At 35.9% G+C, this 23454-nt stretch overlaps 3 protein-coding genes across 4 annotated transcripts; 1 reads left to right on the forward strand and 2 right to left on the reverse strand.

Annotated features, from left to right (window-relative positions):
• Window positions 1-3417, forward strand: LOC117614759 (protein NRT1/ PTR FAMILY 4.3-like). The gene is made up of 5 exons (XM_034343659.1): window positions 1-332; window positions 685-902; window positions 1200-1649; window positions 2067-2209; window positions 2438-3417. The coding sequence occupies exons 1-5, from the start codon at window positions 179-181 to the stop codon at window positions 3324-3326; spliced, it is 1854 nt and encodes a 617-aa protein (XP_034199550.1). The 5' UTR covers window positions 1-178; the 3' UTR covers window positions 3327-3417.
• Window positions 3418-7036: 3619 nt separating this feature from the next.
• Window positions 7037-13198, reverse strand: LOC117614414 (putative pentatricopeptide repeat-containing protein At1g19290). Of its 2 annotated transcripts, none has more exons than XM_034343215.1 (4): window positions 9943-13198; window positions 9730-9805; window positions 7969-8032; window positions 7037-7669 (listed from the first exon to the last, which is right to left on the reverse strand). In XM_034343215.1, the coding sequence occupies exon 1, from the start codon at window positions 12876-12878 to the stop codon at window positions 10197-10199; it is 2682 nt and encodes an 893-aa protein (XP_034199106.1). In that variant the 5' UTR covers window positions 12879-13198; the 3' UTR covers window positions 7037-7669; window positions 7969-8032; window positions 9730-9805; window positions 9943-10196. The 2 variants fall into 2 exon arrangements, with proteins under 2 accessions (XP_034199106.1, XP_034199107.1); XM_034343216.1 differs by having other exon boundaries at window positions 9730-9817.
• Window positions 13199-14647: 1449 nt separating this feature from the next.
• Window positions 14648-22177, reverse strand: LOC117634310 (survival of motor neuron-related-splicing factor 30). The gene is made up of 8 exons (XM_034368364.1): window positions 21916-22177; window positions 20297-20365; window positions 19517-19636; window positions 18911-18993; window positions 18722-18797; window positions 16905-17090; window positions 16142-16270; window positions 14648-15232 (listed from the first exon to the last, which is right to left on the reverse strand). The coding sequence occupies exons 1-8, from the start codon at window positions 21994-21996 to the stop codon at window positions 15062-15064; spliced, it is 915 nt and encodes a 304-aa protein (XP_034224255.1). The 5' UTR covers window positions 21997-22177; the 3' UTR covers window positions 14648-15061.
• Between the last annotated feature and the right edge of the window lie 1277 nt (window positions 22178-23454).

Genomic DNA, 23454 nt, shown 5'->3' on the forward strand with positions numbered 1-23454 from the left:
AGAAGTAGCTTGAGCAACGCAAGGGAACAACCTAGGCCTCCCTTCACAAGTCCCTCTCTTCCTCCCTCCCTTCACAAGTCCCTCCCTCCGTCGTTGCTTGTTTGGCGAAAGACATAGCCAACGGAGACTATACAAGGACAGCGGAATTAGCTAGAGAAGCAGGCTATAGCATAATTATATGGAAATGGAACAAAGGAGGCAGCTCCAGAATCACAAAGGTGAGGCCATGAACACATCTGAAATGGGCAAAGAAGACATCACTCTTGATTGGAGAGGCAGACCTTCCAATCCTACCAAGCATGGTGGGATGAGAGCTGCTGCATTTGTTCTTGGTATCCTCTTCTTCTTCTTACTTTGTCTTTGCTGTTTTCTCTTTTAGTACTTTTGTTTGTTCAATTTCTACATATAAATATATATTTTGTGAGATAAGTATCATAAGCAAAGCATGTTCTCTTCATACATACCCATACATACACAACTCAACTGGGTTTCTTGGTTAAGTTGATACCCTTCAAAAGGGATTAGTTTTGTATTTCTTAAGTACGCATTAAGTACTTAATTACTCTTGTTATTAAGCTCCTTTAAATTAAGCAAACCTATGGAGCTAGTTTTTTTACTTTTTTTCCCGTTTAGTAAGTTGGTACTATATTTGTTTGTTTATGATATTATTATTTTCGTTTTCAGGACTTCAATCATTTGAGATAATGGGAATTGCAGCAGTTGGGAACAACCTCATAACATACGTGATAAATGAGATGCACTTTTCTCTATCAAAATCCGCCAACATAGTGACAAACTTTATTGGAACTGTCTTTCTCTTGGCCCTTGTTGGTGGCTACCTCTCTGATTCTTATCTTGGGAGTTTCTGGACCATGCTTATCTTTGGCTTTGTCGAACTTTCGGTGAGAGCTCAGCCAGCCACCTTTCCCTCACATCATTTCACCCTCTTTTTTTTTTCCTTTCTCTCCCACCACTTTTAATTTTGTCTCTATTCAAGCAAGAAAATTGTTTTTGTGCATATGAGCATATGAACAAACACCCTTCAGTTATTAAATGAAATGTGTTCGAATTTGGTGATAAATTTAATTTCATAACCCAAGTGTTGAAAGATTAATTAATTTATTGGGTTTGATTGATGAATTTTATGATAAATGCAGACGCAATTAATTAATTGTTTCAATGATATGTGTTGTGAACAGGGTTTCATATTACTCTCAGTCCAAGCTCATCTTCCCCAGCTGAAGCCACCCCCATGCAATAACATAGCTGCTGCTGATAATGGAGAAGAGTGTATAGAAGCAAAAGGCTTCAAGTCATTAATCTTCTTTGTAGCACTTTACTTGGTGGCATTAGGGAGTGGATGTGTGAAGCCCAACATGATTGCTCATGGGGCTGACCAGTTCAACCCAGAAATCCCCAAGCAGTCCAAGAAACTCTCCACCTACTTCAATGCTGCCTATTTTGCCTTCTCTATGGGTGAACTCGTTGCCCTGACCCTTCTTGTTTGGGTCCAAACTCATTCTGGCATGGATGTTGGCTTTGGAGTCTCAGCAGCTGCCATGGCAATGGGATTGATAAGCTTGGTTTCTGGAACCTTATATTACAGGAACAAGCCCCCTCAAGGAAGCATTTTCACCCCCATTGCTCAAGTAATAATTCATTTTCTCAATTATACCTATATACCTTTTCAAATATTAACCTCTTCAATTAATAATTAATTAATTCTTAGTATTTTTTTTAAAAAGATTTCTATATCACGTAGGGTAAAGAATATTATTTGATACCACGTATCAATCGATACAACCTTATACTCGATATCTTCAGTATAGAAGTACACTGTAGATTGATATTCAGTACCAACCAATTGCTATCGTATTATATATGATACTTGTGGAGCATTAAAGTTATACATAATCGGTTATACTGTTTGATACGCATCTATAGGTATGCAATTTTGTTTGCTTATGATGTTTAAAAAGACTAGTTTACATGATACATGTGGGTTTGTCGAATATGAGATTGTGTACATGCATGTAACAAATCTCTTTTGTTATTTTCCTTTTCAGGTTTTTGTGGCTGCAACACTAAAGAGAAAGCAGGTTTGTCCACCCAATCCACAGTTGCTTCATGGAAGCCAAAACAATGTGCCAAATGACACAACCACTTTCTCTACTGACGCTGGCAGTTTTCTTCACACTGAAAAGTTCAGGTAAATATATAATTAATAACATTTTTATCTTTCTTTCTATAATCCCATGCATCGTGCATTTCTTCTGAATTTTGTATTCACATCTTTATATGTTGAAAACCAATAAAATAAATATAATAAGAGAAATCGAATTTCCACCGATTCCTTTCCCAGTTTTTTTATTACTATTTTAAAATTTTATTTTGGTGATATCATGATGATTAATATTCCAAATTAATTATATAACAGGTTCTTGGACAAAGCCTGCATTAAAATGCAAGATGGCACTAACACAAAGGAAAGCCCATGGAGATTGTGCACCGTCACTCAAGTGAAGCAAGTGAAAATACTGCTTTCTGTTATCCCAATTTTTGCTTCCACCATAGTTTTCAATACCATTTTGGCTCAGCTTCAAACTTTCTCCGTCCAACAAGGAAGTATGATGGACACCAAACTCACCAAATCTTTCCATATCCCTCCAGCCTCACTCCAATCCATCCCTTACATCATGCTCATCGTCGTCGTCCCTCTCTACGATACTTTCTTTGTCCCTTTCGCTCGAAAATTCACCGGTCATGATTCAGGAATCTCCCCATTAAAGAGGATAGGATTTGGGCTCTTTTTGGCAACCTTTTCAATGATTGCAGCTGCCATCATGGAGGAGAAGAGAAGAGATGCAGCAGTGAATTCAAACAAAATCTTGTCCATTTTTTGGATCACCCCACAGTTCTTGATCTTTGGATTATCAGAAATGTTCACAGCTGTAGGTCTTATTGAGTTCTTTTACAAGCAATCCTTGAAAGGGATGCAAGCATTTTTAACTGCAGTGACTTATTGCTCATATTCATTTGGGTTTTATCTAAGCTCCCTCCTGGTGTCTCTGGTGAACAACATCACCTCCTCATCAAGCTCTTCAGGTGGTGGTGGTTGGCTTGGTGACAATAATCTCAACAAGGACAGATTAGACCTTTTCTATTGGTTGTTGGCAGGCCTTAGCTTCCTCAACTTCCTCAACTATCTGTTTTGGTCTAATTGGTACTCTCATAACCCATCTTCATCAGGATCAAGTGCGCCCGGGAATGAGACTCCCATGGAGGATTATAACCATTATAGATTGGATGATAATAATATACCATAAAGTTATAATAAGTAATCTATGTAACGTTACACTTCATTTTATATAGGGGTAGGTCATCTTGTAATTTAATAATATATATATGTAACTATGAATGAAGGCAATAAAAAATAGGGCTCGAATGAGGCTCTCATATGTGCCTGCCTTTTTCTAATATGCGTATATACAGAAACATGCCATGCATAAGGGCACCCCTATAGTTTCGGAAACTGAAGTTTTATATAGCACTACAGTTGAGGGATTCCTCAAATAAATATATACGTTAGTTTATTTTCTTATTAAATTAATAGCACGTATATACAACTTTCTTAAAAAAGAAACTAAAGTCGAAGATGTATTGGAAAGCATATAGAACTTCTCTTTAAAAAGAAACTAAATAATAAGATGGTCCGGGGAAAAATAAAAAAGGATGAACTTTAGAGGACTAGCTTGCAAGTCCTTAATTTGATATCAGTTGGTCCAAACATGTATGGGAATTTGTCTTTAACAAGATGCAATTAATATACATAATACATTTTGTTTGCAAGGAAGGAATTTGATGATGAGTTGATAACAAAAGGAGGATCATCGTGCCTTATCCTTTGATTCTTTGAATGTCATAAAGGGAATACGCAAGTGGTGGGCTAGTGATGATATGTTACTTGAAATTAAGAAGGAGGGGGGGCGGGGGGGGGGGGGGGGGAGGTGGGAGAAGGAGGGAGGAGGAGGGAGGGAGGGTCCTTTAGAGAAAATCTAACTACCATGATGTGATGCATGCAGCATATGGGACATCATGATGAATAAGCCTAAAAAGAAAAAAGTCAAAAAGAAAAAAAGTAAGAGAGAGAGAGATGTAATCAATTAAAAAGTAAACTAACAGAGAAGTTTGTTCCCATTTTGATGTTGTTAGTCAACCATTATACCTTTCTACAAAGGGACATGTCCCAAACATGTTTTGATGTTGGTGCGCTATTTACATGTATGTAAATGTAATATAGGGGCCCCCTTGCTATATGCTTGTGGATTGTAATTTAAGAGACCATTCGGAAATGCTACATATTCATATGTTGGCCAAAACGTTAGCATGTCGCCAACCCCAACCCCAACCAGAAAAGAAACAAGGACGACGACTTATTCATAATTTCATGGAAGGAAGAAAACTCATTCGCTCATGGATATCTGCATATCTCATATATCTCATATATCTATATAATAGCTTACACCACTAACTACATTATATATCCATCATCACTCATCACTCATCACTCCACTTTCACTGTGTTCTCTTTAAAGACCAGACATTATAAGAGAGGATAATGGGGTGCACGTGCAGCAGCCACACAAATCTTTTTCGTTATATTCTTCTCATTATTATTTTTTAGTAACTCTGTTTACACCCAAAAATTGTCTCTGGATACTTACCAATATTCTTTGGAAACCCCTAACCAGCAGGGTGAGCTGTAGCGCAAGGGGCTTTGTTCATCAAGGACATTGTTGTAAGAACTTTCATGCTTTTCTAACCCTAATACTAACCTTGATCTGACATGGTTATAAAAGATCTTCTTCTCCTCATGCAGCTATCTCTAACTCTTTTCCTAGATGGGGTGAGATTTATGTATGAGTGTGTGTTATAACTAAGAGGAAAGGGACTTCTATTTATATGCAATCAACCCTAGTGTCTTACCCATCAAGAAACATTCAAGTAGTCCGATTTACATTATGGTAGATTAAGTTAAATTCAATCCATATGAAATAGGGAAGTATCACAATCCTTGCTTAACTTGTATGGATTGAAATAATGGCCCCGACGGTTCACCATACCAATGAAGAGGAATGGTTTCAAGCAGAGTAACTCAAATAACCACTTTAATAATATATGTTGATCACATGATATTACTGGGTATGACGAACAAGAAATATCTTAGTTGCAAGACAATTTGGCCACTGAGTTTGATGGCTATACAGATGCAGTTGGGCAGGAAGTGTGACAGATATGAGATCCACATTCGGTTACTTCACATTCATGGGAGGTAATTTGGCTACATAGAGGAGCAAGAAACATAAGTGGGTAGCCTTATCCAGTGTCGAAGCTAAGTTTAGAGGTATGACTAAAGGAATTTGTGAACTCCTTTGGTTAAAGAAGTTGCTTACTCAACTTGGGTATGGACCTACATCAGTGATGAATCTTTTTGTGATAATAAGGCGGACATAACTATTGCACGTAATCTAGTTCAACATGATCATACCAAACATGTTGAGGTGGATGGATATTTCATCACATAGAAGCTCGAGGCTAGAGAGATTCAATTTCCTTTTATAAAATCCAAAGATCAGTTAGCAAGTATCTTGACAAAGGCAGTTGCTAGTAGAGCGTTCACAATTCACTAGACAAGTTGGGAATCGGCGACATTTATGCACTAATTTGAGGGAGAGTGCTAGCGTGACTTGTGGACTAATTAACTTTCTTTGCACACCAATGATTCCTGTTTTACTCTAAATAGAAATATGAATTTATTATTTTACTTGGCCACTAAGGCTCCGTTGTATTATAAATATGACCTCCTATAATGAGAGGAATACACAGAATATTCTCACAAACAACATTCTCTCATATTTTAGCAGTAAAGAGAAGAGGTATTGAGTTTGTGTCCTACAATTTTTATCCAGAGGAACAATAAGTTCATTGCTCGTAAGGCTTCATATACTTTTAATTATATATTACAAAATTGTTTTATGTATCGGCAAAATTTTACATTATAAGATAGTTGTTTGTCAAAGCTTTTTATTCTAAATCTCATTATTTCAATTTAAAATAGACTATCCAATTTGGCAGTTTTCAAATCAAGATTCTTGCAAAGTAATTTTTACCACTACTAACTCTCCGTATGACAGACAAAATTCATAATTTTTCTTTCTCAAGGATAGGACTTGAAGATATGAGTTTAGTATATTAGCCAATCTCATGTCTATTCAATACTTAGAGCATCTCCAACCAATATGTTAAATTGCCACATGGACATGAAATAGAAAAAATTGAAGGTTAAAGTTGCTCCAACTGAATAGTCAAATCCTACATGGATTTAAATGTTGGAAGAGATACGTCAAAAATAACATATCAAAAAGCTTGATGTCAAATACTATTTTAATATTTTTTTTAGTCATGGACCCCATTATCATTTATTCTCTTTAAAAACTTTATGCATCATATGGGCCCCATTTGCTAAATATAATAAATTAATATAATATTTGACATTTCGGGTGGAGTTAAAGTTGTTCTAAATTGTCAAATTGCCACATGCTTCAAATTCAAATTTAATATTTTGCATTTGACATTCCCTTTGAAGATGCTCTTAAAAGCCGATTTGCCATAATCATTTACTTGCCTTCCCAAGGATAGGACTTGAATGAAATGAATTGAGTTTTTTTCCTTTAGTTTGTTTTCTTTTCTGTGTTTTCTTTCCTTTTTCTATCAATTTCAAGAGAGAAACTCTTATGTAATGGGAATAGAACTTTTTGCTACTCTCAACCAATAACTTTTCCACGTGTCAATAATACAGGCTTTTTTACGTGTCATTGTATTATTGATCAGGAAAAGCAAAACAATAATATCCCCATTACATGTAAGTTATTTTGCAATTTCAGGGATCTCAATTTCTGAGGCAGAAGATCACCACGGCCCATTGACTATGTTGCCGTATCCATACAGTGAAATCATCAACCGCGCGCATAAAAACTAAAATATAAAAATCTCTCCCTTTCTTTATTTTGAGAGAGGGGTTTATTTCAGGTACACAGTGAGTGTTTAAACCTAAACAAGCCAATTATATCATAATTTCTATAATGGTAAGAAAAACCCTAGTTAGAATTCAACTAAACCCTAATCGTAAATAAATGTTTTTTAAAAGTATGTAACCATTAATAAGATTAAATTAATGGGCTTCGTGGGCCTATATATGAAGTCTATTAATGAAGCAAAGCAAACGTCCATAGTCTGGAGACAGTGAGGCTTGGAAGCTAGAGAAAGAGAAGACAAGTTGTCATGTGTTATTTCTATGGGGAACTTTTATTAACTCTGATCGTGATGATCAACCAGTTACTCGCTTGCCCTGCTTACACCTCTGTCATAGAGGCTGCATTCTTCAGTGGTTGCATTGGCCTGAGTTGCTCACGATGTCTGCAGGTGTTATAGTAAGTACTTCGCTAGGATTTGATTGGGCTATTTCAATTAAAATTGGACAAGAATGATGACTGAAGTACAGCGTGCTCATTCAACCTTAATTGGTCAAATTTCAAAACTTTTAGCCTTTTGCCTTTCCGTGACCTATTCCGCTTCTTACGACTCCTCAAAGTAGTATCTCCATCCTTTCCTGCATGAAACTTCAGAATCTCAAATGACACAAAAAGCAAGAAAAAGTGATAATGTCTTATCCCTTATCCAAAAGATCAGAAAATGTTTCTATCCTTGCTCAAATTTAAATTGAATTTCCAGGTGATTCCAGATTGTAGTTTAGAGCTTCATAAACTAATGTGCGAGATCAATCAGTTTCATCATGGGCCACATGTACTAATAATTAAAGGCATGCGATTTTTTTACGGAATAGTGAGACTTCGAATTATTGCCTCCTCTATTATGACTAGCCAGTAGTAACAAAATTTGCAAGCTCACCTTGTACTGAATGATCTGGGTTTTTCTGATTCTTTTTCTTCTTACACGAAAGGGGGTTTGGACCCTGCAAGGTGGAAGAGAAAGGATGGTAAAGTCATAAACATTGAAATATGCATCTTAAGGAACCATTTTCTAACAGTATTAGCATGCCACCACAACGTGTTAATCTATATTAGCCCAATCAAATCCAATTTAATTTCACCAGAAATTTGGAAAATAGAATATACGTCAAAACACCGAACATCAGCTCAATGATATAATCTACATAGTAAGCCCTAACTTTTAAGTCTAGAATAGGAAAAAGACTATGTTGCCATTTCAAAGTGATCATTACAAATATTGAATAATAGGTGAGTCAACGTTCAAGAAGCAAGTAACAAATCACTCATTTGTTACTTGAAATTTAATTTATATCAATCACAGAAAAATTCATTCCATATATGGAATACAATATGCACTTGAGGCAAAGGATTAATATATTATCAATAAATAAAAAATCTATGTAACAAATATCCTAAAACCAGAATTTAAAGACAATAACAAATTAACCATAGGAAAACTACAAACAGTTGTTCCATTACCCAAAAACAAAAGTTGCCCACAGCTGCTAGTTTCATCCATTCATGGGTATCTAACATTCCCTCTAAGTTTGAAGCATTTGAAATGGTGGAACCCAGCTGCAAATGTTTTGGCCTTTCTGTGTCAGTGCATCTATTATTATTTTCAAATACTTCATTTTCTAAACTTTTAAAGTTTCCACTTCAAATTGCAAAAGTCTTCAACCAAGATGATGCTTATTTTCTTTCAATGGGAAGAAACTTGAAGCTTCAAATGAGGATGTTTGCACTTCAGAAAATCTGAACAACCTATCTCCAGCCTACATTCAATGATCAGAACCGTCCATTTTTAAGCTTCTCCTCTAAGCATCATCCATAAAAATCAGCCAAATAATTATTATTTAGCCATTTGATCAGCAACCATTTCATTTTCATCTGAAAAACAGTGTTTGTCTGTACAGCTAATATGACCAAACAGTTTCTGATCTGGCTTTGTGTGTGTGTGTGTGTGTGTGTGTGTGTTTTGGCAAGAATGACCCCTAAAATTGATATAAAATGTAGAAAGTTGCAATCATCAAACTGCATTGTGAGGTAGGTCTAGGGAGGATGCTTACGTTCTATTTTAAAAGCGAACATCCTCACTTGAGAATTCACAAGGAAAAAAACATTGCTATGATTCAACTTAGCAGGGAGGCAAAAGATGCATGGTCAAGAAATTGGCCAGAACGCAGTGGCCAAAAGGTGGTCCACTGCCCACATCAACAAAGGCCAGAGTGATGCACAAGCATAAATACTTTTATAATCCACTACAAACAAACACAAAATCTTAATCCTGATACTGCGATGGTGGCAGAGTTCAATGAGGGGTAATGGATGATAAAATATCCATGTACAATATGGTTCATACATAGTATACAATAAAAAATAGCAAAATAGGCACTTGTCCATTTGTGCAACACAATACACTACGCTTTTGGTCATTACCGTGGACTTGGGTCTCTCTCTCTCTAACACACAACAATAGTTCCCATTCCAAACCAGTAATCATGAATAATTTTTGGAACACAAATTTCTGACTGATATATGCATATCAAAATTCAGAAGCAAGATTCATAAAAATACCTCGTTATGAACATGACAAGAAGAGAAAATGATGACTTATTGAATTAAAAGCGCAATGATTCAAGGTATCTGAGAATCATACCTCTTCTCTATTCCCCCAGTCATCATAAGTAACAAAATACCCATTTGGAATGAGAGACTCGATTGTAGCACCATACCTGAACATTCAACTAATCAAGCACACACAAAAAGAAAAGAAAAGGTAAAGAAAATGTAGAAACTTGTGACCATAAGTTCAAGGCATTTCTTAGTAGTGCAAGCAAATTCATAAAAAAATGCAAATAAGCCTCCTTACTGGTGGTCAGAACTCCAAAACTGAATGACAAAGGACAAGGCCATGGGCTAAACAAAGGCCATTCCTTCACTCCCAACAAATTTGTTCACTGAGAATGCATCAACTAACAGCTTCAGACATCTGATGTGTTCCAGGGAAGTCCTTGAATATTTGAAGACTCTAACAAACGCATCCTTTGATGAGAAATAACAAGAGATGAGGATCACCTAACATGCATCTAATTTTAAGTTTAAATATCTTTCCTCAACCCACATTTAATGTCTTGAATCAAACTGGAGTATGTGATTAACAAGGTTATGTTGCACTCCCACCTTGATCATTTGACTCAAAAGCTTCACAGATTCTTCCATATTTCCTTGCTTATAAAGACCATTGATCAATGTAGAGTAAGTGATAATAGAGAGGGAAATCCCTTCTTGAACCATCTTGTCTTTAAATTTAAAGCCTTCAACAGTATTGCCAATTCTGCAGTATCCATCAATCAATATATTATAGGTAACAGCATTAGGAACTAACCCCTTTCGGTAAAGTTTACGGAAAAGCCTCTCTGCTCGATCCAAATTTCCTGATTTGGACAAACCATTTATAAGAGCATTATATGTGGCAATGTTAGGAACAAGATCCCTTTTCAGCATTTCATCTCGTAGGTTGAAAGCCTCGTTCACATTACCAGCAGCAGCAGTGGCATGAATTAGGGTGCAATATGTAAAATTGTCAGGAGAAAAGCCACTAATCAACAACTTCGATAAAAATTTCCTTGCATTGGCAACTTTCCCTGATCTGCAGAGTCCCAAGATAGCAATATTGTATACAACATGGTTGGGCAGAGAGAAGCTTTTAGCACTTTCATCAAGAGAATCTGAAATTTTCTGAATTTCTTGATGTCTATTGCCAACTTTGAAAAGCTTCGAAGAAGATAGACAATCTGAAAAAAGATCAAAATCCACTAGCTTCTTCAATAGAATATTTGCTTCATCAATCCTGCCAAGCCTATACAGAGTGCCGACAACTTTGCTGCAAATAATTAAATTGGTGATAAACCCTTTGTCAATCATCTCACAATATGAACTAAAAGCTTTACCCAGCATCCCTTCATTGCACCAACCAGTTATAAGGGATCCATATGTAACAATATTAGGGGATAGTCCCCTTGTCTGCATCTCAGCAAGAAGATCCATCACTTTACTTAATTTCCTGGACATAAAGGCACCATTGATGAGAGAATTGTACATTTCAATGGAAGGACCTATCGCTTGCCTTTCCATCAAACTTTTAACTTTGAAAGCTTCTTCAACATTCCCAACTTTACAATACCCATTACTCAGGGTTCTATAAGTCATCTCATCAGGCAAACATCCTAGCTCCTTCATCTTATCGAAAATCTCCTCCGCTTCCACCAATTTACCCATCTTGCATAACCCAGTAATCATTGTATTGAAAGCAACCCTGCTTTTGGTAAAACCTTTTGCTAAAATTTCTTTAAATACAGTTATAGCCCCGTCGAGATCGTCCTTCTTGACAAACCCACCAAGCATAGAACAATAGCTAACCTCGTTAGGAGCCAACCCTCTTTTCAACATCAGATGCCAAAGATGCAAAGCATCATCAAAAGCACCTGATTGACATAAACCCTTGAGAAGCGTATTGTAAGTTACAACAGTGTGATTGATTCCTTCCTGAAGCATATCATGGAAAAGCTTCAATGCCTCACTTGTCTGACCTTTCCGACAGTACCCATCCATCAGGGTATTATAACTATAAGAATCGGGCTTTAAGTTCCAATATCTCATCCGCAACAACACTCCCTCCGCGTCACGAACTTGACCAACCTTACAGTGCCCATTGATCAAGGAGTTGCAAAGGAAAATATTCATGTTTAAGCCTGTGCTCAACATCTCATCCTGAATCCTAATAGCATCATCCATTCTGCAAGCTTTACAATACCCATCTAACAACACACCATAAGCACGCTCATCCACAACCCCAGACTCCTCCACCTTCATACCCCGAAGCACCTTCTCCGCTTCCTCCATCTTACACTGCTTGCAGTAACCCTTAATCAATAGTGTATAACTCACCACATTTCTCATAATTCCCCTTTCAGACATCAACCCCAACACCAATTGGGCGCCTTTAACATCTCCCAAACTAACATACCCATCAATCAAACTATTGTAAGTCACTACATTTAATTCACAACCCCAACTTTCCATTTCTTTGACGAATTCCAGCGCTCTACTCAGCCTCCCCTCCTTACAATACGCGGTTACCATTATTGAACAGGTATAGACATCAGGAACCATCCCGAACCTAATTATCTGCTCATAAACAAGCAATGCAGTGTGACTTTGGCCGTTTCTGACCAAATTACTCAACAAAGAATTACAAGACCTTAAACTCGGAGATCGACCGCACTTACCCATATTGTCAAACACATGCAGTGCATACTTGGTCATGCCCTTCTCAGCAAACACCTTGAGAATCATATCGAAAACAGTGGGTGAAAACGTAAATTCCCTATAAACCCTAACAAGCTCATCCCAGACCACAGAGGCTGAATAATTATTGTTGCAGAGGCCGACCAATTCGTTCAAGTACGCTCTGGTTTGATCGTACATTCGAGCTCTGGACAATATATGAACAATTATACAATAAGACTTGAGGTTGGGCCTATATTTTTGCTGCTTTGAAGCCAATTTGAAAAAGCTTAAGCAGGCTACCGGGTTTAGCTTCAGTTTTCGGAGGATGGTGTTGAGGAGTTGGTCGGAGAACTCAAAGGACAGCTTCAGCTTGTCAAGAGCATCATACCGTTGGAGGACGAGGAGATTGGAAATCCGGTCTTGTAATTCGGGCCGGGTCAGCTTGTACTCATCCCGGAGCTTCCAGTTGAGGGTTCGGGACACATGGAAGGACCTGCGCGGGAAGTACCTGAGCATTTCGTTCGACGGAGAGACAGAGCTTTTGCCGCCACAGAATAGTCCAACCAATGGCTGAACCAGGATTAAAGCTTTGTGGATCCAGCGTAGTCCTCTTTAACATACCATTCATTACATTTCATATCTGGGTATTCAATCAAAAGAAAACCTTTGATTGAATCAATGGAATGAAGTTCAATTGCCCTCAAGGAATGTTTGGCTCAGAGTTGGCCTGGGCGGTCACTATATATGATTTTGCAATAATATATCCAAAATTTTAAAGTTACCGTATAAAGATATACCTAGGAAAAAAGGCTTAATCGCGATGCTATGGGGAGAAGGGCTATGGATATATTTTTCACATCTTAATTTTTGTAGTTATATTAATTTGGTCTAATTCAATAGAAAATGGGCTAAATATAAGAGCACCTCCCAAAAGACAAGGGCAATGACAAATACTATTCATTTTAGTTTATTTTCTATTTTTTTTAATACTTAAATCATTAATTTTGATAAGCTTTTTGAATAATATTCTCGGTTGTCAAGCATCACTATTTATTATAAAATTCTCACTTAAAATTTCATATAACATTTTTCGGATAAAATTTCGGTTGCCACGTGTCCATATTTATTATAAAATTCACATCTCACTCATCATACAATTGAAATATTCTCGATCCTCATAGTCCGACACAATGGAGTATAAGAATGACTCAATCATTGGCGGAGGCAGTTCCACCGGATCACAACATGGGGGAGTATTTTCCTTCGGAGGACGTAATAGTGTCATTATTTCAGACAAGGAACGCACCACTAGAACTGACTGCGGGCATTGTTCACTTGAGGAGCCATGTGCAATGGTTTTCCTCTTTTTTGTTTTGCCTTGACTAATCTATTAAAAAAATGAAATTGGAAATGCAAGACATATATATATATATATAAAGACATGAAATTGAATAAAACGGAAATTAATTTTTTTTTACCTCGTTGCCAAGATTTTGACATCTTCGAACATTTGTCCATGACCCTCCGGTTTCGATGGAAGAGGCCATTTGTATTTTTGCACAAATGAAATTTTGTAGTAAAAATTTTGGTGTGGAAAGTGAAAAATATTGGAAGGAGATGAGTTTGTATGAAGATTTGGTGTGGAAAGTGAATAAAATTGTTAGGTATTTATAGGGAAAAAATCCAGAATTTTTTGGTATTTTTTTCGAATTTTTTTAGCCAAAAAAAATCAAGGCTGCTGGATTTTTAGAAAAAATTGCATCGGAGCGTCCAGGAAGCGCCACATGGCATATTCCCTTTGGGGCCTGTTAGTGGTGCCGTCAACGCCTTCGGGCTGAAGCCCAGGCAAGATCTGCCCGTGGGCTTTCCCAGGCTGGTGGGACGCAAGGCTTGCCAGGGCTCAATTTGCTGTGCTGGACTCAACTAGCAGTCTCAAGTTCGAACCCTAATAACACTGTATCTGTGAAAAATCCCTTCTCAGTAGTTTAGACTATAGCATGTATTAAAAAAAAGATTGGTTAAATTAAATTTCTTTTTTGGCACACTTCATACAATGAAACACAAAACACCAATCAATAGAGTAAGATAGGTCATTTTGGAGTTCCCGGATTCCGTGTCATACTTGACCATAGAGAAATTAAGCCTTCTTTATTTAAAAATTATGTATTCCGAGTACCTTTTTTGTTTGGCCAATATTTGTTTAGGTGAATAAAAACTTTTGAAATTAAGGGTCGGCCAATGGGGTTTAAAGTATATGTTGTAACATTGCTGAGGTGGTGCTATGATTATAAAACAGGTTCTATTCCATTCCATGTTTCAGTCTGCCAAATCAAATGAAGCAAACCAGCTTCGTAATGCTCAAAAAGTGCTAACTGCTCTTTTCTATATCAAATGTTCTCTTATTAACGAGATCCTTCTCTGCTTTGCTCGCCTCTTCTCATCTGAAACTCAAACCAACCATTGCTTCATTTCAAGACCGAAAAATGCATAACACAATACAACTCGAAAGGTTCCAGGAAAGGGGCTATTATAGCAAAATACTAACAACGAGGGTAAGAACAATAAATACAGTTTCAAATACCCAATTCCTACCATGCATTTTCAGTTAACAAGTTCAAACTGAACATCTTGACCAGGTGTACAGAGAGCAACAAGATATTTTCTTTTTCTTTTTTCCCTTCTATGGAGACAACATGGAGCTAAGGAGCCTCATCATCATTCTCAGCTGTTCCGCCTTTGAGATGCAAGTGCTTTTCCCTCTTCTGAAAGTCTGTCAAGCCCTTCCCACTCCCAGTCACCCCAACCTTCCCGAAAGGATCGTCAGGAGACTTGAAGATGCTCTCTCGCTTGCGTCCAGAAAAGAAACCAATCTGAAAATTAATGTAACAAGTTACGGCTCTAGCTGGGATGATATGTGAATCAGCAGTAAGAACAGACAAGGCCGTGTAAATACCAAATCAATTCTTAGAAGAAGCTAGGTTGAAAATTGTCCACCGTGAGGTAGAAGTCCCTTTTTAATAGGTGCATTTATTTTTTCTGTTTCTTTGTAGTTACAATTGGTGATGGTAGAATGTTCAAAATCAATGGGCCTTGTTCCGAAAAAGGAACCCCACGCTTGAATTGCTCTGTTTATTTTAAACATAAACTAAGACAAGCAAAAAAATCAAATGGTCACAAGCAAAGTATGAAGTTCCTAGTACAATAACAAATCATGACCTCAGATTGCAACTCCATTAAAAAAAAAAAAAAACAAAGTTTAACTGTGATTAAGCATAATAATCAACCTTCAAACCGTTTTTTATTTACACTTTTTTCCTCTCCTGCAACTTCTTGTTATGTACTATCATAATGATCATCATACAACTTTCTAATTCTAGAGCTTGTACAGCTAGTTTGGATAGATACCAAAATAGAACTAGGCTGGGAAGTGTCCAGCTAAGAAATTAAAGAAAACGCTAACTTTTATTTTTCTTTGAAACCTGACCAAGTATAACGCAGAGTTTCATTAATGGGAGAGAAGTTTAAAACCAAGAGATAGCAGTGAGATTTGTCTACTCTCTAATGCCTCTGTGATGAGGTAAACTTATGGCACTTCATGGCCGCCTCACCATCACCTTTGAAAACACTGTTTTAGACAACCACTCCAAAAGAAGAAAATGCTGCCGAACTAGTAATGTGTGTAAACAAATTAAACTGGCCAATATTGTTGTCCCTTGAAAAAGACCAATCAAAGCAAAAGTGCAAGCACACAGAAATTCAAAAATGTCAAGCAAACATACCTTCTTAGTCTTGCCTTTGGTTGTTTGGAACTGTTGCCAAGCATTTTGACGTTTATTTTGCGTAACTTCTAGTTGCTCCATCCTCATCTTCGACTTAAAAGAATGTATCTTTTTTCGTTTGGTAGCTTTCTGTAGATTTTGAAGTTGGCAAGAATCAGTCCCCAAAAAACTAGTCCTTAGAGCGCAATGTAAAAACATTGAACCATAACTAGTGGGGTAAAAAACAAAAATAGAAGACTATAAAACAATTATGATTGCTACCAAGCACGTTCCAACAAGTTGGATCGCTTATTCTACCAAACAACCAAATCTCTAAAGTAAACCAACTTTATGTAATCTTGACTGAATAATAAAATAAATATACTTTATTAATTAAGTTCTATATTTACTAAAAAATATACTTATAAAAACTGTCAGTTTATTTCAGAAAGCACTGAATTTAGGTCATGCAAATTATTCTTATTACAAACTTCATTCACTCTTTCAGAATTAACAGCATTCACAGAGTATTACACTTATCATTTGACTATTACCATTGCTACAAAAATCAGTTTTATATTTAAGCCATTGCTGCTATTATGTTTTACCTACTTTGAACAACGTGACAAACTACAATACTTGATTAGGATCCATAACACTGATAAAAATGAGTCATTGAAGACTAAATTTAGGACAAACATTTTTGTCTTGTGAATCTTCTACCACACGCACAATTTTGGGACAGGACAAAGAATGATAAAATAGATAAAGATAGATAAAATACCACATCCTCAGGATCATCAGGTTCTATGCGAAGTTTTGCTGGTAAGCTTCGTGATTGGAAGTCAATAGATGCAGCTTGTGCAATCTTCCTTTTAATTGCTTGTTTTGTGGCCTCAGCAACCCTTTCAGCTTCCAGCAATGCATTGACAGCCCCTTCTTGAATTGGCCTTACATTGGCTGGATCCACCTGGGTTAAAAATTACCAGTGGCATACCACAATTACATTTAAACAGAAAAATAGATGAACCAAAACACATGTAAAAAAAGAAGAAGAATAAAATGTTGAAAATATGCAATATAAAAAAGGAATTGCTAACTTGCACATTAAGTTTTAAGTCTAGAATAGGAAAAAGACTATGTTGTCACTTCAAAGTCATCATTACAAATATTGAACAATAGGTGAGATGGCGTTCAATATGGAAATACAATAATTTAATCATTACAACTCACTCATTTCTTACTTGACATTTAATTTATATCAATCAGAGAAAAATTCTATGGAAATACAATATCCACTTAAGGCATAGGACTAATATATTTTCAATAAATAAAAATTCTATGTAACGCATATCCTAAAACCAGAATTTAAAGACAACCACCTAACAATTCAACCATAGGAAAACTACAAAAAGTTGTTCTATATACCCGAAAACCAAAGTAGCACACAACTGCTAGTTGCATCCATTCATGGGTATCTAACATTCCCTCTAAGTTTGTGGCATTTGAATGGTTGAACCCAGATTCTTATGTTTTTCCCTCTGTGTCAATGCATCTATTCTTATTTTCAAATACTTCATCTTCTAAACTTTTAATGTTTGCACTTCAAATTGCAAGAGTCTTCAACCAAGACGACATTCATTTCCTTTCAATGGGAAGACACGTGAAGCTTCAAGTGAGGATGTTTGCATTTAAGAAAAATCTGAACATCCTATTTCCAGCCCACTTTCAATGATAACTGTCCATTTTTAAGCCTCTCCTTAAGCATTACAAAAAAATCAGCCAAATAACAATCATTCAGCCATTTGTCAGCAACATTACCATTTCATTTTCATTTGAAAAACTGTGTTTGTCTGTACAGCTTATATGACCAAACAGTTTCTAATCTGGCCTTTCTCTCGTTCTTTTTTTTTTTTTTCACAAGAATGACCCCTAAAGATGACATAAAATGTAGACAGTTGTGATAATCAAACTGAATTGTGAGGTAGGCCTAGGGAGGTGCTAACATTCTATTTTAAAAGCAAACATCCTCACTTGAAAATTCTCCACGAAGAAATTATTAATGCATGGTCAAGAAATTGGCCACAAATCAGTGGCCAAAAGGTGGTCCACTGCCCACATCAATGAAGGTTAGAGTGATGCACAATCACAAATATTTTGCAATAATCCACTACAAACAAATACAAAATCTTAATCCTGATAACTCCATGGTGGCAGAGTTAAATGATGGGTTGTGCATCTGTATTGGGTGAAAAAAAATATACATGTACAATATGGTTCATACATAGTATACAATAAAATTAAAAAATTAAAAATGCAAAATAGGCACTTGCCTATTTGTGGGACACAATACACTTTTGGTCATTATCCTGGGTTTCAGTTTCCTCCGAGTTTACCCCTCCCACTTCTCCCTCTCACACAACACACAATAATTGTTCTCATTCCAAACGAAGTACTCGTGGATAACTTTTGGAACAAGAATTTCCCGACTGATATATGTATATCAAAATTTGGAAGCAAGATTTATAACATGACCAGGAGATAGAAGGATGACTTATTGAATTAAAAGCATAATTATTCAAGTTATCTGAGACATCATACCTCTTCTCTATTCCCCCAGCCCTCATAAGTAACAAAATACCCATTTGGAGTGAGAGACTCGATTGTAGCATCATACCTGAACATTCAACTAATCAAGCACAGACAAAAAGAAAAGAAAAGGTAAAGAAAATGTAGAAACTTGTAAACATAAATTTATTGAAATTCAGATCTCTGTTTATTATCGCATACCACTCCCCATCTTCACTCCAAACAGCTTGAACTTTTGTACCAGGAGGAAACTTGTCATGATAGTCCGAAATGCTCCCTGAATCCTAGATGAAAAAAGAACGCAACGTGACCACAACAGGACAAGAGAGAGATTCAACATCAGAGACATTCATAACAGTAATATCAGCTTTTTTCGGTCAACGGAAAAATTCAAAAGAAAAGGGGAAATACAAAAGGAAAAGACCAAAAAAAGCACTAAACACTAGGAAGCTGCACTAACAGTAATATCAGGTTAATACCATGCATTACCATATTTAAAGTAGTCACTAAGGCTCAATAAATGTTGGAACAAAATTCAAATTCTGAACCAATTATGATTTTGAATTCTGCAGAAGTTTTTATACAGAATCCTGGACCAGAACCCTATGAGAAACAAAACTCTTCACATGTAAATCATGCCCTAGCCACAACAAAGGCACATTTCACACACTACCACATACCACATAAAAAAATTGTGGGCGTAACTTTATCAAAACATAAAGCATATTTTCCCCATAAACCTAACAAATGTCACACACAAAAAAACACAAAAATAAGAAACAAACTTATGTGAGGATGCCAATTTACATTTTCATTCCTCTGAGTCTGGGGTAAACTAGGAGATGCACTATCACTTGTCCCAAAATCTATTCCAGAACTCTGATTTTGCTTTGCAGTTGCAAGTAGTTCTTCTGTCAGAGCAATTACCTGCAGTAACATAGATTTAGCCCAAGCCTAAATTTGAACACAATATGTACAAATATTTGTTATCATCACAAACAGCAAACTATTGTCAGAATGCAAACATAGAATGTCAGTGTGAAAATCTGAAATCAGGTGAAAGAGAAAGTGAAAGCTGACCATCACCACAAATAGCAGACCTGCAAAGGAACCAAGATAGAAGTGACATGCATCTTGATGAAGCTCTAAGGATCTTTTTTTTTCCCCTCTAATTCTCCAGAGTTCCAATTTCTGGAGTGTATGAACTTTATTTAACATAAAAACCATCCTCACCTTATTCAACCCTGTTATGAAAACAAACCTCCACAGGTGCCATAGCAGTTAATTGATGTTGCTAGTTTGAGCAACATGTTGATTCCTTCAAAAGAAAGGAGGAAGAAATAAAAGAAGAATGATAATTGCATTGAAAACCTAGACATCCATATAATAGTAACTGTACTTGGTTGTCATCCCTAAGGGCCAGAGAAGATGTTTACTCTGTTTCCACAAAGAAACACTAAAATAGAGACCTATACACTACAAACTCAAATAAATCAGTGTGCCACAAATGTAGGAATGGGCCAAATTATTTGATAAAATGTACAAGCAATATCTACAAACAGAATATAAAATATAAACAAAAAATACCTCATTGAGCTCTCTTTCCATGTCAGCATACTCAGAGTTTACAGGATCATCAGCTAAAAGCTCCTTTACCTGATCCAAAGGATGGGAAAAGTCATTACCAAAAAAAAATAATAATAATAAAATAAAATTTACAAGAGAATACATAGAACGATTTACCATGCAACCTACAGTATATAAGGGACATACAAGAACAACACAATGCAACCAAACTGAAATGATCTAATTATTGTAGTCTTAATATATAATAAAACCGGATCCAAGTTTCCAGTATAAGAATATTTTCTCCAGAGAGTCATTCACTTAGGAAAATCTCCAAACAAGAATTATGCACAGAGGTGGCATGGACATCATCAAATACCTCAACTCTCCATTTAATCATCCTAGTAAGAATCTGACCACTGGGCAGAGGAAAACAACTAAAAGCCCAGACTACTGTTTATAAACTCCAAGCTTGCCCTTGATGTAAAACACAACACTAAAAGAATCAAAGTACAATAATACATATGTCTATATATGGAGTAAAGAGGAGGTATTGAGTTTGTGTCCTACACTTTTTGTCCAGATGAACAATAAGTTCATTGGCCCGTAAGGCTTCATATACTTTTGCTTATATATTACAAAACCGTCTTATGTATCAGCAAATTTTGAAATTATAAGATAGTCATTCTTCAAAGCTTTTTATTTTAAATTTCAGTATTTCAATTTAAAATAGACCATCCAATTTGGTAGTTTTCAAATCAAGATTCTTGCAAAGTAATTTTTACCACTCCTAACTCTCCCTATGACAGACAAAATTCATAATTTTGCTTTCTCAAGGATAGGACTTGAAGACATGAGTTTAGTGTATAAGCTAATCTCATGTCTATTAAATACTTAAAAGCTGACTTGCCAAATCATTGACTCACCTTCCCAAGAAAGGACATAAACCTTCTTACACGAGGTTAAGCGGCAAAGGCAGAACCTCGCCACATGAGTAATAAATGTTTTTCCCACAACTTAAAATCATCAAACAAGCAGAACATATTTTCCAGTATAATTTAGTAACTTAAATAGGAAATAAGCAAAGTCTACTAGGTTTAAAAAGGGATATGGCCACCTCAGAGCCAAATAGCCCCATACACATACGTATATGTACATTACTGCTGGGATTACGAACATATATATTAATGGGCTAAGAACCTGGTGGACCTCCACTTGGGTCGACTAAGTTTGCCCTTTACAACTGTTTGAATAGGTTAGGCTTCTTTGATAGGCAGGAATGAAATGAATTTAGTCTTTTTCCTTTACTTTACTTAGTTTCCTTTTCTGAGTTTTTCCTTCCTTCTTCTACATTTAGGGTTCTATCAATTACAGGAATCTCAATTTCCGAGGTAGAAGATCACCACGGCGCATTGACTATGTTGCTGAAATCATCAACCGCACGCATACTAACTAAATTTTAAAATATCTATTTTGAGAAAAGGGTTTCTTTCAGGTACACAGTGAGTGCAAAAACCCTAGTTAGAATTCAACTAAACCCTAATCATAACATATCGATTGTAACGTTGAAAATTAAATGGCAATAAGAACAAGAACAAATAAATTAACGAAGAAGAAGAAGAACAAAGTAGAGTGGGGACCTGGTGAAGCTGATCTTTGTATGTTGAAAGATTGGAGGCCAGTTCTTCTATGCTTAGCTCTTCTCCTCCTTCTCCTTCCATGTTTTTTTATTTTTTGGTTTGTTTATCTTCTATAATTCTCAGAGATAGTTTATTGATTCCGAGCGATTTTTGCAAAAGCAGGAAGAAGGAAACAAAGATTGAATTGGAGAGGAGAGAAGAGAAGGAACCTAAACACTTCGAATCATAAGATTAGAAAAACGCAAGTAGAAAGGAGACTCAACCAGTGGACTCTCCTTGTGTCCGAATTGTTTCCTCCTGGGCTGGGTCTAAAATTTGGCCCATACATTTTGTTTTTAGGTTTTCTTTCGTCTTTCTAATCTCAAATAATAAATAAATAGACCCAATAACCAATAACAATAGTCACGATGATAATCAAATGACTGATTGACTTTTGAATTAGTAATTTTTTTTGCAAGAATGATATTTGAAAGATAACTTTTAAAATAAATCATTCTACCTATGAGATTACATTATGAAATTGGCTCAAATGAGTGATTAGTGTTTTTAATTTTTAATTTTTAATTTTTTAGTCAAATAATAGTGTTTTATGAACTTATGAAATGATTAGCGTTTTATCCTTATCCAAATGACAGCTCGCCCTCTGCTACTATTTTGAGTAATATTTTGGAGCTATATAGACTAGTAACCTGTCAAATTGACTAAACCAGATGATCCGAACCGTAATGACTAATTTGGTTTATTTTGACCAACAAAAAAAGTCAAATAATTTAACATTTGAATGGCTTTGTTTGGTTAAATTTTGAGCTTTTGTAAATTGGGCTAAACTAAATTGGACCGTTTACTTGTATATATATATTTTAAACTTTTACATGTGTAGTACTCTCGTTGGATGATAACTAGATAAAGATGTTGAATTTGAAGTTTGATTGAACTTTTAAGCTATTAATATTTGAATTGTGACTATATCAGTTTATTGAACTTTGAAGCTTTATAGCATGTTGAATTTTAGGATGGTTTTATATGCTAGAAAAAGAAAAAATATGTAGCATATTATGAATTTTGTTTTGTTGTAATTGGTTTAACAAAGTTGAAAAAATGCAAAAAACAAAACAAAACAAAAGCAAGGCTTAGATCCAAACCATTTTAAATTGGTCTAGTTTGGTTCAATTCCCCCCGTAATTTTTATTAAAATCAAACTGAATCAAACCATTATATTATAATTTGTTAAAACCTGATTTTGGAGTGAAACCGATCCAATTCAAACCATACTCACCCCTATTTTCTTGTATCATTACCACCTCTTCCTCTCTTTATCCATCTCTCTCTTTTTTCTCCAAAACATAAATCAATTTCGGAGGGCCGCCTAGGACTTGGCCTAGGATTCAAGTATTGCTCACAACTTATAAGTCATTGAACTTAATTGGGTGGGACAATATTTGCTTAACATTGTATGCATCGAGATGTTCTTATAAATAATTGCCAGCTGAGAATGAAAACATTTTCGTTGGTGATCTTTCTTTTTCCCAATTTGTTTTA

This window comes from Prunus dulcis, chromosome 1 (genome assembly GCF_902201215.1).
Source record: "Prunus dulcis chromosome 1, ALMONDv2, whole genome shotgun sequence".
NCBI lineage: Eukaryota > Viridiplantae > Streptophyta > Magnoliopsida > Rosales > Rosaceae > Prunus > Prunus dulcis.

Bases quoted from the DNA above. Each gene is read 5' to 3' on its own strand.
- LOC117614414 (XM_034343215.1), bottom strand. From the start codon at position 12,878: ATGCTCAGGTACTTCCCGCGCAGGTCCTTCCATGTGTCCCGAACCCTC.
- LOC117614759 (XM_034343659.1), top strand. From the start codon at position 179: ATGGAAATGGAACAAAGGAGGCAGCTCCAGAATCACAAAGGTGAGGCC. The intron at 903-1,199 runs GTGAGAGCTCAG...TGTTGTGAACAG, and splicing joins TTGGCTTTGTCGAACTTTCG to GGTTTCATATTACTCTCAGT. The intron at 1,650-2,066 runs GTAATAATTCAT...TTTCCTTTTCAG, and splicing joins TTTTCACCCCCATTGCTCAA to GTTTTTGTGGCTGCAACACT.
- LOC117634310 (XM_034368364.1), bottom strand. From the start codon at position 21,996: ATGGAAGGAGAAGGAGGAGAAGAGCTAAGCATAGAAGAACTGGCCTCC. The intron at 19,637-20,296 runs GTATTTTTTGTT...ATGTTACTGCAG, and splicing joins TGGAAAGAGAGCTCAATGAG to GTAATTGCTCTGACAGAAGA. The intron at 17,091-18,721 runs GTATGATGTCTC...TTTTTAACCCAG, and splicing joins GCTGGGGGAATAGAGAAGAG to GTGGATCCAGCCAATGTAAG.